We start from the raw sequence: 17,032 nt of genomic DNA, 5'->3' as shown, positions 1-17,032 counted from the left end.
CATGGCACATGTATACATATGTAACAAACCTGCATATTGTGCACATGTACCCTAGAACTTAGAGTATTAAAAAAAAGGAGGAATTTGTCCCAATATATAAAACATATAATCATTCCTGTACAGATCAAATTAATGCAGCCTAAAATCTTATTTTCTAAAGGGAAAAAGGTACAGAGGTACAAAGCTTGAACTATAAATATTAAGAGGAAGAGTGCTCAAAAAATGGGGTTTTAAGAATAAAGAAGGAATAGTCAGGAATAACACAGGAACATTTAAATATTTACTAGGTACCAAATCCTGTGCTAAGAACTTAATGAATATTGTCATTTAATATAGAAGACCAAGGTTCTACTTCCAGCTATGCAATCTCAAGCCCATAACCTCAGGTAAATCACTCAGTCTCTGGGCCATATATATATTTTTGTTTTGTTCTTCTGTAAAATAAGGATAATACCACTTGTGTAACTTCTTCGCTAATTATTTCAAGGACTAAATGGGATACATGAAAATATCTATAAAATTGAAAAGGACTCTATAATCGTAAATAAGGGGTTGTTATTAGATGGTGCATGAATTCTGTTATTTAAATTTAGTTTAAATATCTCATTACAAGGCAACTCAACATGGTATGTTTATAAATAAATTGCAAAAGGAGGAATTCTGGCATATTAATTAACTTAAATCGACTTTAGCATAAATTTTAGGTTCCTTCTAACACTTTCTAGTTAATCTGCTGTCAGTGCCAAACCAGAAAGGAAGACTGCCTATCTATAAACTCTACTGAAGTTTTCTACTTCTCCAAACAACCTGACCTCACAACTTTCATGTTTTTATATTATATGAATCTGTCATGAGTAAGAAATCTGCACACACTTTTGCTTTGAAATAGAAGTTTAGATATCTTCCTAAATGGAATCATCACACTCTTCAAAAGTAATATCAAGACTTGCTAGTAATTCTTCTCGTTAGCAATACTACAAACTGGTTCATTTGGCAACAAATCTGCAACTTGTAAAAACAAACTAAAATACTGTACACTCTTTAATCCAGTAATCCCACTCTAGCAATATATTCTAATAAACCAAAAGTAAACTATATAAACATATACACAACTATACTGTTTATAAAAGAAAAAAATAAAAATAACCCTAACACAGTACAGCAAACAAACCATGGTAGTTAGCCTCACCTGATGAAATATTACCTCTATAGCTTTAAAAGTATCTGTTGACAAATGAAGTGTATTCGTGGAAAAAAAAAAAAAAAAACAGACCAGAGAACAGTATGAAAACACTGATTACAACTTTGTAATAATGTGCATGTAACAAACAGGGAAAGATAATTTCCAGTGACACACATCTAAAATAGAACTAACTTACTTTCCCAATTGAACTCATTGAACTTAAGAACCATTTTTAAAGCTATCTATCCAAACCAGATACAGGAAAATTACACACAGGTTTACAAAATTTAATTTTTAAGGGAACAATCAAGGTGCTCTGAACCTCGATTAAAGTTAAGCAAATTAGAACTTCAGGAAGATATCAAGTCACTCACTGATAATGTTAGCAATACTCTAAAATCCAAAGTATAATTTAGTATATTAGCTGACAGTGCACTAGACTTCTCAACTATTTTAATCAACTTTTCTTCATAGCAGGTATTAATTATGAAATAATCTATCGTCAGACATGGTGGCTCACGCCTGTAATCCCAGCATTTTGGGAGACCGAGGTGGGTAGATTACCTGAGCTCAAGAGTTCGAGACCAGCCTGGGCAACACGGTGAAACTCCGTCTCTACTAAAATACAAAAAATCAGCTGGGCATGGCAGCGTGCACCTGTAATCCCAGCTACGCAGGAGGCTGAGACAGGAGAAATGCCTGAACTTGGGAGGCAGAGGTTGCAGTGAGCCAAGATCGCGCCACTGCACTCCAACCTGGGTGACAGAGCGAGACTCTATCTTAATAAAAAGAAAAGAAAAAAAAGAAATTATCTACAACTGCTCAAGCCTACATCTGTGATCCTCTAAAAATTTAAGTTGCCCAACTAACTGGTTTTAACGAGTATACCAAACAATTACCTTCTTCCTAGGTCTCTGGACGAATATGATAAGACTGGTTTCCTGTTTCAGAACTCTGCTGCTGTTAAAACACACACACACACACACACACACACACACATATATTATAGTTTTGCTCTCACTAAAAACATCTAAGACTGACCACTAATGAAGAATCAAAATATAGATATAACTTACATTATCAGCTTTCAAAAATATTATTAGTTCAATGACATGTGTCAGACATACTTGTCAACAGCATCATATACTTGAACTAAGCCAAATGCCAACTAATTTTCTACAGCAAAATCACAAAAAAAGCATATGAAAAACTGTAAAAAGTTAAAATCGTAATGCTGACCCGGCAATACCATAAAGTTCCTAAAACAGCACCTTTAATACTCATCTTTACATTCAACGTTAGATTTATAAGTTGATTCTGTAATATCATTCTGCTTACAAAAGCTATGCTTTTATCATTTATTCTGCCAGAGGTGATTACCCTAAAAGAGGTTTTGGCTACTCTTATAATTATGCAGAAAGACATAAGGCCACTAATTTTTACAGCAAAAAAGATATTCAAACAGGTAAAGTGCAGAAGATGTTAAGAGATACCAGTATTTTGAAAAACAAAGATCTAGTAACATTTAGTGCATATTCTCTCAATAGCTGCATTTTGAAAAAATAAGATTCCAAAATTTCCATATGCAGTAATTATGCAGACCTAACCATGAACGAATTCACCAATACTTGAAACCTACTATACATAAGGTACTCAGAAAACAAAGTTCTAATACAAATGTGTCTCTGGCAAGGAGTTTTCTTTTTCCAATAAGCCAACTGCAAAACTTTTATAGTTGCTAATAATAATCAAAATCTACCTTTCAACGCCCTCTTAATTTGAATATTTAAAAGAGAAAAGTTCCAAACAAGTGTGTGCTAGATTGCATCATTTTATATTTGGCTTTAATGTAATAAAATCAAGTCTCTTTATTCTATACTGCAAGCCAGGAAATTGGTTGGAAATTACTTACTTTTTTTCCAACTGGCAAAAATAGCTTTGTCTAAGTGCTGCAGAATTTTAGTCTAAAGAAAAACATAAACTAGAAATGAACGTGAATTTTTAAATATGAAAGCAAACATATTGTCCGTTATTCATTACTATATTAGTAAGAATCATAGAAGATTGTTCTAATAATATAAATATCTAACAATATTAAATGATTCCTATTCCCACTGAAGGTTATTTTAACTATTACATCAACTTTATAATCTTACTTGACAATTCATTCTCAAGTAGTGAATTATCAAAATATCTAAAATTACATATACTAAAATACTAGTCAAAATCATTTTAAATTTTAATAATATGCAATTGTAAAACATATTAACAGATTCAAAAGTAAGTCTGTACTGCTTGGTTTGAATAGATAACACCCTTAGTTTTAATAAACCACCTATAAATGCTTGTTATTGAAGGAATACCATTTTATTATGAAACCAACTATTGTAATGGTGAAAAAGTACAATTACTAATTATGATTAGCTGCAGAATTTTCATATTGAAAGGACATACAAAAAAACAGAAAATATTTAGGCTGCAACTTCAGAGAAAAAACTAAGTTAACCGTTTCAACCAGTAAATAAGCTTTTAAAACATACAAGTTTAATACATGGGAAGATAAAAGTGCCAATAGTTAGATGGGAGAGACAGGAATAAAAACAAGGGACAGAAACACATAACACCTTTCACACCCTTTAAATACTATTAAGTAAACAGAATAGGTAATGACTTTTAAACTTTTAATATTCGGGTAAAAATCTCACCTACATATGTGCCTCACTTAATGTAAGAGATATAATTTATGTATACATGTCTATTCAGAAAGGCCCAAAAGGTATTTTTTTCATAGCCTATAATTCAGTTCTCACCGAAGTCTACAAACTGATTCTAGTAAAGTAATCTTTCTCACAGATTAATCTAAAAATTGGCAAGATGTTTCTTGTTAAAAAAAAAAAAAAAAAAAAAAAAAAAAAACAAACATAGGCCACAGACACAAAGTTGCATATGAAAACGTAAATTCAAAACCATATCTAAACTTAAATATTATTATGTTAATCATTTGGCATAACAAATTTCTCAAGAAAATGTCAACATAATAAATAAAACAAGGTAAATTAAAATCAATCAGATTCTATAATATTAAGCCAAATACACAATTTTAAAGACTTATACAATTTGGTAAGACCAAATTCTTGTGGGTGAAAGTTACAGAAACAACTTCTATAAGTGGCTTAAAATGCAACAGCAAAATTTTAAATGGGGAAGCTAATTTGCATACAGACAAGAATTAAGTTGTAGAAGATGAAGCAAAGAACTTGAAAAACATTTAAACAAATTTTTAAGAAATTCTTATTAAATCAGCTCCCTGATTGAGTCCTGTAATACTGAATTCTTATATATCTCAGCCTATTAGGAAAACTAGTTTAAAATATCAAAATCTTGTATAACTTAATATCTCAAGTTAAAACATGATGTCCAGTTAACTATCCAAACAATTGAGAAAAAAACAAAAAACAAAAAACAAAACCACCAAATGACTAAAGGCCAGGCGTTTATTACACAATCTCTAGTTCTCAGCCAGTATCTGTATTTTAATAGAAAAATATAAATAACAGTATAACTATTAGGTTTCATTTTTGCAAAAGTTTAAAATTTGATATTAGTCTTTATAAAAATCATAATTAGATTATTCCAAAAACAGTGGTGTCAAAACCACTTATATCACTAAATTATCTTAACTTTTTCATACATTTGAGTAACAGATGGTAGGCCTTAGTTCTTGGACACTACACAATAATCACAATCTGTGTAACCTTTTCAGTATTAAAAAAAAAATCCAAATAGTATTAATAACCAGCACCTTAGCATATCTTATAGTAATATATATAATCATAACCACAATCTAGATATGTAAAACTGTGTCATACTTTCAGTATACTAAGTTATTTATTTTATATAGATTTCCTACAGCTAGTCCATGGAAGATATTCAGATGTAAGAGTATTTCTTGGGTTGCCAAAAAGCATAAATGCGTACACTCACAAACAAAATTCTTTTTGCCATCCCTGTTTTCATTAGCACCCCACAAGAAGGTACATACCACACTTAGATCAAAATCTCCTTAAGTTTAAGAGTTGAAACAATTTTACCTCATTTGGAAAAATGGTAGTCTAACAAGTAATCTGGCTTTTATTTAAAAAGAGACTAATTTGTTTCTACCTCAATATTTTAAATATTGTTTTGTTCTAACTATATGAATAAATGAATACCGCCTCATTGATAAAAAAAAATTATAATTGAATAAAGGTTATTTGTTTTAGTATCTGACACTTAAAAATTATGATAAAACAAATGAAAAATTTTTAAGCACAAATACTAGTACTGATTAAAAATGCAAATATAGCAAATTGATCAATTAATATCACACTGATTACCTGGGCAACTGTGCAAATATAAACCATTCAAAACATGCTTCGGGGAACAGTAACATCATTACAAGTCAATACTCCTTTTGATTAAAAAAACAAAGCAATAGTGTTATTACCACTTTACTATAAAAATGATGTGGCGGTTTATTCTAATTACCTTCTATATCCACTTTAATTTCAACACAATGTAATATTCTTACAACAGGAAAAGGAAATTGATAGATCAAAAGTATTCAGCTAAATTTTACTTAGTCTCACTTAAATAAGTAAAATATGCTTTCAGTATTAAATACAAGTAGAGTTACTGTATGTAATTTAGGGGGAAAAAGCTTCAAGGCTCTAATACTTCAGTTGGGTTTGTATAACATTATGATTTCATGAATCAAAACCATGAAAATCTTCTCTAATATTTAGGTCATCTTAAATCCATTAAAAAAATCAGAAAATAAAAAAAAGACGGAAACAAGTTTAATAAATGTGTAAGTACAGGAAAATAAATATTTCTGATGATTTCACCATTTAAAATAATTAAGGCAACGACAAAGTGCTACGGAAATTATTTTTTAAAAAGAACACCCTCAAGTTCATGAACTAGGCTTGAAAGTACATGCACATGAACAAAACTGGAAGCTAAAACGAAAACATTAAGTTTCACAGAAGTATGACAATGGGTGATTTTTAAAATTCTTTTTAGTCATGTTTTTAATAAAAGAAACTTTCTTAAGTACAATAAGCACATAGTTTTCATTCATACACTGAAATAAACATCATAAGCCTTATTCAACTGAATTGTAACAATGAGTCCTATTTGTCTTAAATAATTGGTATCTCAAAATATCCTCTGTATTTCAAAAAGAATTGTTAACGTCAAATCTTAAATTTCTTAAGAATTTTTTTAAAAATAAGGCCTTGACATTTTATTCTGCATTCAAAAGTGAGAGGCAAAGCAAATTGTAAAATCACGCAAACAGAAAAAAAATCACAGCAATCTATTCCTAGAACACTTTCGTAATTATATTTGTCTGCCCTAAAAACAAAACAAAACCAAAAAATTCAGAATCCACTAAAGTTACCCCCTTGGCATCTTCCCATCTCTGGGCTAACCTAAAACTCCATTCCGTTTTGGTTTTTTTTTCCTAAAACTTCACTTTAATACAAGTTTCTAATTTAGATAAATAAAGCACTTTAATTCAACAGGCTGGCATAGCAAATTTAGGGCCTAGAAAAGAATGCAACACATGGATCAGAGAACCTTAGAGTCAGCCCTATTTTCTTTACCTAGAAATATTTAAGAAGTTCGTATAGCTCGTCAGAAATTTGCAATTTTACATTGTACATTTAACTTCATCATATCTGACTATAATAAAAACAGCTTTAGAATAAAAAAGCATATGGTCAAAGAATGCATTAAATAACAAAATAGTAAAAGTAACTCCCAACAGTTCAACAATACATAATTAAAGGAAAAAGGATTACTTTAAAAACTACTAGCAAAATTAAAAAAAAATTTAAACATCCTTCTGAATACTACATACAGAATTATACTTAAAAACACTTACGGAAAACATCTTCAACCTTTTCTAACAGAAGTTCAAAGCAACACTTTCATAATCAGCCAAAGAACACATGAGCCCTCTGCAAATAAACCTTTTTTGTTATTAGGGATATCTTCTGTGGACAAAGCTCTTATTCTAATACAAAGAATACTGGCCTAGCAGCAGTCAGAAAACCCAGATGTTAGGACTAACTCCATCACTGATTGGTAAGTTGACCTTCTTAAATATCACACCTGAGGGCAAAGGTACTGATTTTCATCAAATATTATACTTATTATATACCAGACATTTTACACAGCATTTTGGGATAATTCTTCATTGACGGGGAGGGGTCTTGTGCCATACAGGATGTTAAGCAACATCACTGGCTTCAAACCCCTAGCCAATAGCACACTCCACCACCCCAGCTGTGACCACCAAAATGTCTCCAGACAATGCTAAAAGTCTTACAGGAGGTGAAAGAGGATCATCCCCAGATGGCAATCAATAATCTGAAAAAAGACCTCACCTACACTTTTAATAAAGCTAAAAAACCACTGTACAAATTTAGGATTTTTACTCCCATTTTGGAGATGCTGAAACAGGGTTCACTAAGGTTAGGCAGTGTATCTACATAACTGAGAAGTGGCTGAGCAGAGATGTATTTATTTATTTTTGAGAGAGGGTCTCACTCTGTTGCCCAGGCTGTAGTGCAGTATCCCAATCACAGCCTGATGCAGCGTCAAAGTCCCAGTCTCAGGTGATCCCATCTCAGCCTCCTGAGTAGCTGGGACTACCAGTGCGCACTACAACACCCGACTAATTTTTGTATATTTTTGTAGAGACAGGGTCTCCCCATGTTGCCCAGACTGGTCTCGAACTTCTGGACTCAAGCAATCTGCCAACATTGGCCTCCCAAAGTACTGGGATTACCGGTGTAAATCACCATGCCCAGCCTTGAGCAGAGATTTAATCTGGACTTTAGGTCTAGCCAACTCCAAATCTATGCTCCATTCCACCATACTGCCTTTCTAAACTCACTATCTCGTCTATAAAATCAGGGTAACATTTTCCATGCAAAGCTACTTAGAGTTTACAGATCAAATGAGATAATGCATGTATAAATTCTAATAACCTAAAGGAGCACAACGTGTTAAGGGTTTGCTTGGTGGGAGATAGTGTTCATCGGTGATCCTCAAAGTGTGATCCCCAGACCACCAGAATCAGTATCACTTGAAAACTTCTAAGAAATAAAAATTCTCAGGTCCCAATCCAGACCTACTGAATCAGAAACTCTGGGGGTGGAGCAAGCAATCCATAGTTTAATAAGCCCTTCAGGTTATTCTAACACACTGAAGTTTAAGAACCACTGATGTAACATAATGGGAAAAACACTGCACCGAGTGCCAAAAAAGCCCGGCATCCTTCTTCAGACTCATTTCTTTCACTAGCCATTAACAAGATACTGATTCCACTGGAGCTACAATTCCGAAGTTACAAAACAAAAATTAAAAAAGAAAGAAAAAAAAAAGTAATGCCTGTTCTGTTTGCCTCTTAGGTTGCCTGTTTTTCTTTGCAAAATCAAATGAGCTAATGATTTAAAAAGTGTACTGTTAATCAAAAACTACATAAGACAGAGTATATACTAGCTAATTCAATATCTTTCATAAATGATTCTTTCAAGGTATACAATAAATTTTACAACATGGTCAAATTAAGCCTAGCAAAACAGTGTTTTTACCTTAGAAAAATGAATAAAATAAATTTTTAAAAAAATCCCACGTATTCCATTTTATCGCTGACAATGTGAAATAATTTATAATACACACTAAAAAAAAAAAAACCTAAAAAAATCAAGCTTAATGACATCCCCAAAATTTCATTTTAAAAGTACAGTTTTCAATTCTATCTAAATCTCCAATCAGTTTAGAGTAACCAGAATACTCAAAAAGTCTCACAAAGAGAGGGAATTTTAAATGGAAAAGAATCCTGCATTTTAAAATAAGCAAAAAGTTTGTAACTTTAAACATGTATATGATATTTACTAATCACTCTAAAAATACAACTATTCAGGCCAGCTATGGTGGGTTAAATTTTTAAATGCATCTAATTAACAGAGTATCTGAGGCCAGGCATGGTGGCTCATGCCTGTAATCCCAGCACTTTGGCAGGCTGAGGCAGGCAGATTACCTGAGGTCAGGAGTTCGAGGCCAGCCTGACCAACATGGAGAAACCCCATGTCCACTGAAAAAAAATATAAAATTAGCCAGGCGTGGTGGCGCATGCCTGTAATTCCAGCTACTTGGGAGGATGCGGCAGGAGAATCGCTTGAACCCAGGAGGCGGACATTGCAGTGAGCCAAGATCGCACCACTGCACTCCAGCCTAGGCAACAAGAGCAAAATTCCATCTTGAAAGAGTATCTAATTCAAATCACAATGCATTTCATAATACCTCAAATAATTACATCCTCTTCAAAAGATCAAAAGTATTAAACAAACAAAATTCACAGAATACAATCTTTGCACTAGTAAAGAACAGAGAAGCTTATTGTACTTCAGCCTGAAAATCTACAAAAACCAAAGGAAATAAAAGTCAAAGCTATGCTGAAGTGATCTAGTATTAAATCAATAGTAAGTTTTAGGTAGTGATCCAAAGCAAAAACTAAGCGCAAGGAGAGAGATTGATTTACAAAACTCAGCTGTGCTCAAGATGCCAAAATGCACAATTCAACTCTACAACCTAGACATGGACCAAAAATATAGCTAGTTTACAAAACACATAAAATGCATTAAAAAAAATCACATAATCAGACAGTTACATAGTATCAGACAGAGTGTATTCACTCTGCAATATAAAACACGCGCACACACACACACACACACACACACAAAAATCCACTCACTGGAAGTCAAGTGCTTCACTACTAAGGGTGCTGTGGTACATCTGGGAAATCAGTGCAGGTCAAGGGGGGGAAAAAAAAGAACAATCCCTATGTACACACAATGGCCTTTACTGGACAGATAAGCTTATTTCATCTTTCCCCATATTCAATAAGAAAACATTAAGAAAAAAATTCTTTAGTTCTTTCTTCTCACGTCTTGCGCCTAAATCATATTGAGAATCCTGGCCAAATGTGGAAATAGGACACAATAATACAGAGATTGAATACTTTAAAAGTTCCCATATTATATTAATGCATTACAGATTATATTAAGTGTAAATTTTATTGTAATAAATGTAACTTGACATTCAGTTGCAAGACTTCCTCGAAAAGCTGAAATTTTCAAAAGGAAATGCTAAGAAATACACCTCTATTGACCAAAGTTTACATAACTCATACTAAGTTTATTACATTTGAGGCAGAGTTTACTTTATGTGAATAAAAATGTATGATAGTTAAACTGACCTATCTTCAACACTAAAGAAAATTTAAGATTATAACAAAGTTTAAAAATTCTACTTCACTATGCTAATAGGAAGTTTTTGCCTTTTATATCTTAAAGCAAATAGTTTTTGATTATATCTTAAAGCAAAATAATTTACTTTGGTCAACAGTTTGAGTAAGCAGAGATTTATCTCCCATTTCTGATGAAACAGCAAAATCACAGACATGTCATACTCGGACTTCCTAAAGGAATACCCTTATTTTTAAAGACACTTATAACTTGAAACAATTAAAATCCTAACATGGCCCAAACTGAGGAAATTCAGTTATAATCATACACCATAAAACACAAATAACTTCCCTTCATACATAACCTGAAATTACAGTTTTTCAGAGCAGTAACTACCATGTAAGTATTTACAATGTGGCAGGTACTATGCTAAAGGAATTATTTATATTATCTCCCTTACTATTCAAGATAAACGTATGTGGTAGGTTCCATTATCATCCCCATTTTCCAGATAAAATAGATTGAGAAAATCTAAATAACCTACTCAAAGTCATCCAGCTACTAAATGGAAGATCCAGGATTACAAAACAAGCAGCCTGGCTCCAGAGCCCACACTGCCTCCCTAAAATCTACAGTGAAACAATGTATATGCTTAAAAGTATAGATAAATGTAATACTCAATATTTTAATGTAATTTAAAATAGATCTGACCATATTTTAAAATTACAGAACAATTTTAGAACAATCCAAGGTAATCTTTTCTTCAAAGAAACGAAAATTTATTTTTAATAAATATTAAGATAAAAGGTTTCCTAACTTTGTATACACACATACACACACACACACACAGAATTCAAATACTTGTTAGATTCACTGTTCATATTCAAAGTGATAAGTACTAATAATAATTATTTGTATAATTACTTAAAATATAATGCAAAAACAGTCTTCTTTTTTACACTATGTGGAGATCAAGAAAATTCCTTTGATGGCAGATACAGCTACAATATCCATCTCTAAATATTCTCAACACTGGCCGGGCACAATGGCTCACGCCTGTAATCACAGCACTTTGGGAGGCCGAGGCAGGCAGATCACTTGAGGTCAGGAGTTCGAGACCAGCCTGGCCAAGGTGCTGAAACCCCATCTCCACCAAAAGTACAAAAACTAGCTGGGCATGGTGGTATGCACCTGTAATCCCAGCTGCTTGCGAGGCTCAGGCAGGAGAATCACCTGAACCTGGGAGGCAGAGGTTCCAGTGAGCCGAGATCCCGCCATTGCACACCAGCCTGGGCAATAGAGTGAGATTCTATCTCAAAAAAAAAAATAAAAATAAAAATAAAAAAATTCTGAACACTGCCAAAAAGTAATGCCTTGAAGATGTCCACACATGTCCTAATGTCAACTGTTGCAAATGAAGAGTCTACCTTAACTATACAAAAACTTCCCAACTAAAATTAATTCACCCCTAAATTATGTTATTCTTCTATTAATAATTGCCAATACTTATTTAATCCAGTGCAAATTATTTTAGAAGAATGAAATTGCTAATACTTCCTCTGCAACCAATGAAAAAAATTCAAAAAACTAGGGGAAAGGTGAAGAGTCAAGTACAATATACTAATTTCACCTTTCTTGACAAATGAAAGTATTTTACATTAGTGAATACATATATTCAATATGTACAAAGAGAATCATCAAACACAGACCAATATACTTTTAACCACCTACGGAACAATGTATATGTGGCGGTAATACACCCTATAAAAGACTTACAGTTATCAGTTTGCTCAGCAAATCCTTACCAATCTAAGGTCAGTCTAACCTCAACATTATTCTTTCTGATAGCAACTGCATTAATTTCAAAGCTACTAGATAGAAAGCAATTGTAAAACAGAACTGACTACCCCAATCTCACAAATTTCCTAAGTCACTATCTTCAAAACAAATCCTAACTTCTTTTCTTAATGAATTCGGGCAACGAGATGAATTCTTCAGTGCTGACTTTGAAAATCAAGTTTAACAGAAAAAATGAAGAAAAAAGTAACAAGAGTAAGAACTAATGGATTCTATGTAATAAAACTTCAGAAATGTTTGTTTAACCCAATGGTTTCTACAGAAAAAAAAAAAATACATTTCTTAAGCTATGTTAATATCACATTTTCTGGAAGTTAAATCCTTGTAGTATAGCAGAGGCCTCACATTTCAATTAAACAGAAAATTGTCATATGCATGCAACACTTTTACAATTCTCTTTACAAACTCTGAAGTCACACACAATATCAATAATAAAATTGATTTCCTAAGCTTTTGTCTTACCAAAAAGATTGAGATGAAAATTTAAAAATAAACGTTTACTTCAAGTGAATTAATGTTAAAACTTTGTGAACTGAATTTCCCATAACAAATACTCCTCCATTAAAAGTCACTTAAGTGATTACTTCAGAAGTAGCTTAAAATATTTTTTTAAGTGTTGCGCTATCACCAAATGAACAAACAGCAAATGGAGGCAAATTTCAAAATAACACTAGAAAATAAGAACTGAAGACTTCTTCACTTCCAAAAAGTAAGCCATTTCGTAACACTTAGTTTATATATTTTATGTGGTTATAAGAAAGCAGATACACTGTTTCATATAAAAATTAAAATATCACCAGTTGCTTTCCCCATGTTATTGAAAATAAAATTCTAAAAAGGTACTAAAGGAACTTTACTATCTTCTAAAATTAAGTTTAAAATGAAGGTGGTTATACCTCACCATATTTTATTATCTTTAATCATTTAGTATTTACTTAGTATATTATAACCAATGTAAATCTGCATTGATGACTATACTGCTGTGCAAACTTTTACACTGGCAGCAATAAAATTCCTTTTTCCTCACATAAACTGTACATTACTCCTTTCAGTTGTGCTTTACTCTTGAATAAGCACTATGAAAAATGAAGTTTGTAAGTTATCATATAGCAATTAGGTGGTCCAGTCACGTTTTTCAGGAAATATAACTTAGCAGATACAAAACAATGTAAAATAAATATTGTGAATAGAATATTTTTTAAAACCCTCATGATCAATTTCAGTAATCACTTACCTTGAGGTAATTTAGGTAACTTCAATAGTCACTGTACTCTCTAGAAGTTAAAAGTATTCCCTGTGAAGATTTATTTGAAAAGAGGCAAATCTACCAAACAATAAAAATACAACAGAAGCCTAAAGTTTCCACATACCCTAAATACACTACTTTTCTATAGTCTCAAATTCAGCACTATTTTCAGACTAATATAAAGTATATAACCCTACTAACAAATGTTTAGAATAATTTAATTTTGCGATATTTTAAAACTGAATTATTGTCCTCAGTTTTCGTCAGAGAAATGGCTTCATTATTAATCTTTCTTTACCAGATAAAAATACTCCAATCACTACTTTCATAAAGGAATTTAACTTTTCACAGGTTAGCTGCCGAAATAAATACTACAGCATGCCAAAGACAAAGTCCTCAATGACCATTTTAATGCCTTCCCACCCCCATAAACAGAAAAGCAAGCAAACCAAGTACGTTGGAATATCAAAATTATTGGAAGTGCAATTATCAAAAAAGCAAGCACTTCATTGACTTTCCTCACTGACTTTTTTTCATACCAACTTTTGGCTCAATAAAACCACAACTCTAGAAATCAAGTGTTATTAGTCATTTGACACAATATTTGATACTGCTTTCTATGCATAACTAAAAGTACAATTTTAGAGAAAGTTTTAAGTCACATAAATTTCATGTGTAGAGACCCACATACTCTGAAATCAAAGGAAATGCCAGTCACATCACAGCTCACATGTAAAAACCTGGTAGAATAATTTTAAGGTCTTAATAACCCTGACAATTTTAAATAAAGTGGGAAAAGTAAAAGTAGTGTGTATGTACTTTAAGTGCTGAAAGAAATCTGTCTCCCAGACAGCATTCAATTATTTTCTTCAGAGGCTTTTTTTTCAAAGTTACATAAACATTTAATTTTTTGTTCCTATATATTTGGATGACTGTCAGTAATTCATGCTAACAGTAGACTGCTTTGGAAGTCACAAAAGAATTTTTTCCATAATTATCTTCTGGGCAAGCGGGTTTAGCCTTAGTAACATTTTTATCTTCCAGTTTAGCCTTAGTAACATTTTCAATTAATGCCAACTTCAAAATTTGCAAATACTGTTTTAAAATAATATTACTGACTTAACAGAAAACTAAATTTTGGGAAGCTACTTCTTCAGTAAGTTTTATATTCATTTCAAAACAAAAACTTGGGCAAAATTAACTGTGCACATGTATATGCAGCTAACATAATCCAAGGGAATAAAACCTCTCCCGATAAAAACGTTGTCTTAAAAAAAAATCTTCCCCACAATTTTTAGCAGGACATATAGACACTGCAGTGTCACGCTACCTTTAGACAAAATGCAACTGATACTTGCTAAGAAATAATTTTTATTAAAAATACTCTGCTAGTACTTATGCAATTACATAATTTTAACTAAATATTGTCCACGGCCACAATTCGCATTACCAAACTCATATTACCAAATTTTAGGCCTTGATAGAGCCTAAATGCTTCAGTCACTTCAGACCAATAACTTCTGTTTTCACATACCTTATACACTGGCCTACCAATAGCTCTCAATTCCTGTCAATACTTTCCATTCTGCAAAATGAGGGCCCCATCCCCATCCCTAACCAAAACCAGTCTGTTGTACCTGAAACTGCAAAGATTCATGCTTTTCGATGACCACTAACTTTTGAAGTCCGAAGGCCTAACTTTTAGACAACTAAAGCTATACACTGTTAAAATTCTCGGGCTTCTGTCTTATTCAACAAGCTGACTCAGTAAATTTAATACACTGTATGAAAAAAGCTAACATACCTACAATCTAAAGCTGGAGTAAACTTCTCTTGCCAGCATTTCTGGATATTAGCTGGTAAAATTCACTTGACATTCTACACAAATCAGTGAAATTAACAATACCAAAAGATGTCAGAGAACCTGAAATCTAAAAACGGTGAGCAGCAATTCTGGCATCACAATACTTAAATTTCAAGCATGAACTGAAGTTTTATCTTTGCAATCTTCACTTGCCACACACAATACCCTTGAACCTACACATTGTCATCTGGGATCAAAAACTACTCAATATCCATTCCATGTTTATGACAAGAGCACTGAACATTAAACGCTACTGAAGTGCAAATTTCAAGCCCTATCCTACATCATCCCATAGGGAGAGAAAAAGGTAAATATAACAAAGATCTAGTAAGAACGCCTTATAAGGTATATTATGGCACTATTGATTTCAAACTACAAAACTTCTAAATACAGTCCAAAGTTGTAACTTAAGTGTAAAACATTAACAAAACTACTTTTTGCACTCAATGTGCACCATATATACTGAAAATTATTCTGCTTCTAAAGTTATGCAAATCAGTCATATTTTAAAAGAATCTATCAATGCAACCCAGGAAACTAAAACAATCACTGCAAGATTCTGATGCAATATGCATACGTGCAACACTAATTTTCATTTTATTCTGATCTAAACCCTTGATCTAGGGCCTAAGCCAAGATTTAATCGAAATATGCTCAACCTCAAAGCGTCTACTTTTTTGTTCATTTAGGAGACCGGATTACCGAGCTCTCTAATCCACTAACAGCATACTGTATTCTGTATTAACGGACAATAGCCCTCAGGAAGAGACCGTATAGACAGCCTAAGCAAGCAATCGGTGCCTCGACACTTGCAACCAGGCAAGAGTTCCGTCTAGCCGAACACACCCTAGGTTGAATACAAGAAAAGAAACACAAAATATATGACCTAGCAACCCGACCAGGGTTAAATGTTATAGTCGCCCAAACTAGGGACATTTTCGCATCCGTCTACTCCCACGTTCTAAGAGAGTGACAGAAAGGCAAAGAGGAGCAGCCGCAGAAATGGATACAGGTCAAGTCTAAGTCGAATCCATCCTCTTGATATCTCCTTTTGTTTCTGCTAACGATCTCTTTGATGATGGCTGTCATGTCTGGGAGCCTGTGGCTGAAGAAAAAGGAGGAGAGAGATGGCAGAAGCTGCTGGTGGCGGGGCTTCTTCTGCAGGATGGAAATGGCTCTGGACTTGGCGGTAGCTGATGCCCCTCGCTCTGCCGCCGCTTGGCTCTGGACCGCAGCCGGGTAATGGCTGCTGCGGCGGCTGCTGGATGGTTGCAGCGACTGGGCCTGCTTCTCCTCAGCAGCCAGAGGCCTGGCAGCAGCGGCAGCGGAATGGGGAGAAGACGAATAATCCTCGGAACGGCTGCCTCCTCCGGCGGCCTCCGGAGCCCGGGCCACGGGGGGTGCGGCGGCGGCGGAGGGGAGGTTTAAAACCGGCCCGGGTCCCTGGATGTGCCGCCGCCGCCGCCGCCGTGTTGGAGGCAGTAGAAGGGGAGAGACCAACTCTCCGGCGTTCCCAGCCCTGGAAATGGTGACAGGCGACTCAGACCCCCTCCCTGGAGCTGCAGCCGCCGCGGCCGCCG

General features: G+C 33.7%; 1 protein-coding gene across 1 annotated transcript in view; it reads right to left on the bottom strand.

The window, feature by feature from the left end:
* Nucleotides 1-17,024, bottom strand: part of PTEN (phosphatase and tensin homolog) — a 100,507-nt gene extending 83,483 nt beyond the window's left edge. The window contains exon 1 of the mRNA XM_011990298.1: nt 16,463-17,024. Coding sequence (XP_011845688.1) covers nt 16,463-16,541 — 79 coding nt within the window. The 5' untranslated portion in view covers nt 16,542-17,024. The remainder of the gene's footprint in view (nt 1-16,462) is intronic.
* Between the last annotated feature and the right edge of the window lie 8 nt (nt 17,025-17,032).

This window comes from Mandrillus leucophaeus, unplaced genomic scaffold (genome assembly GCF_000951045.1).
Source record: "Mandrillus leucophaeus isolate KB7577 unplaced genomic scaffold, Mleu.le_1.0 Scaffold376, whole genome shotgun sequence".
In the NCBI taxonomy this organism is placed as follows: Eukaryota; Metazoa; Chordata; class Mammalia; order Primates; family Cercopithecidae; genus Mandrillus; species Mandrillus leucophaeus.
This window is presented reverse-complemented; position numbering and strand designations above follow the sequence as displayed.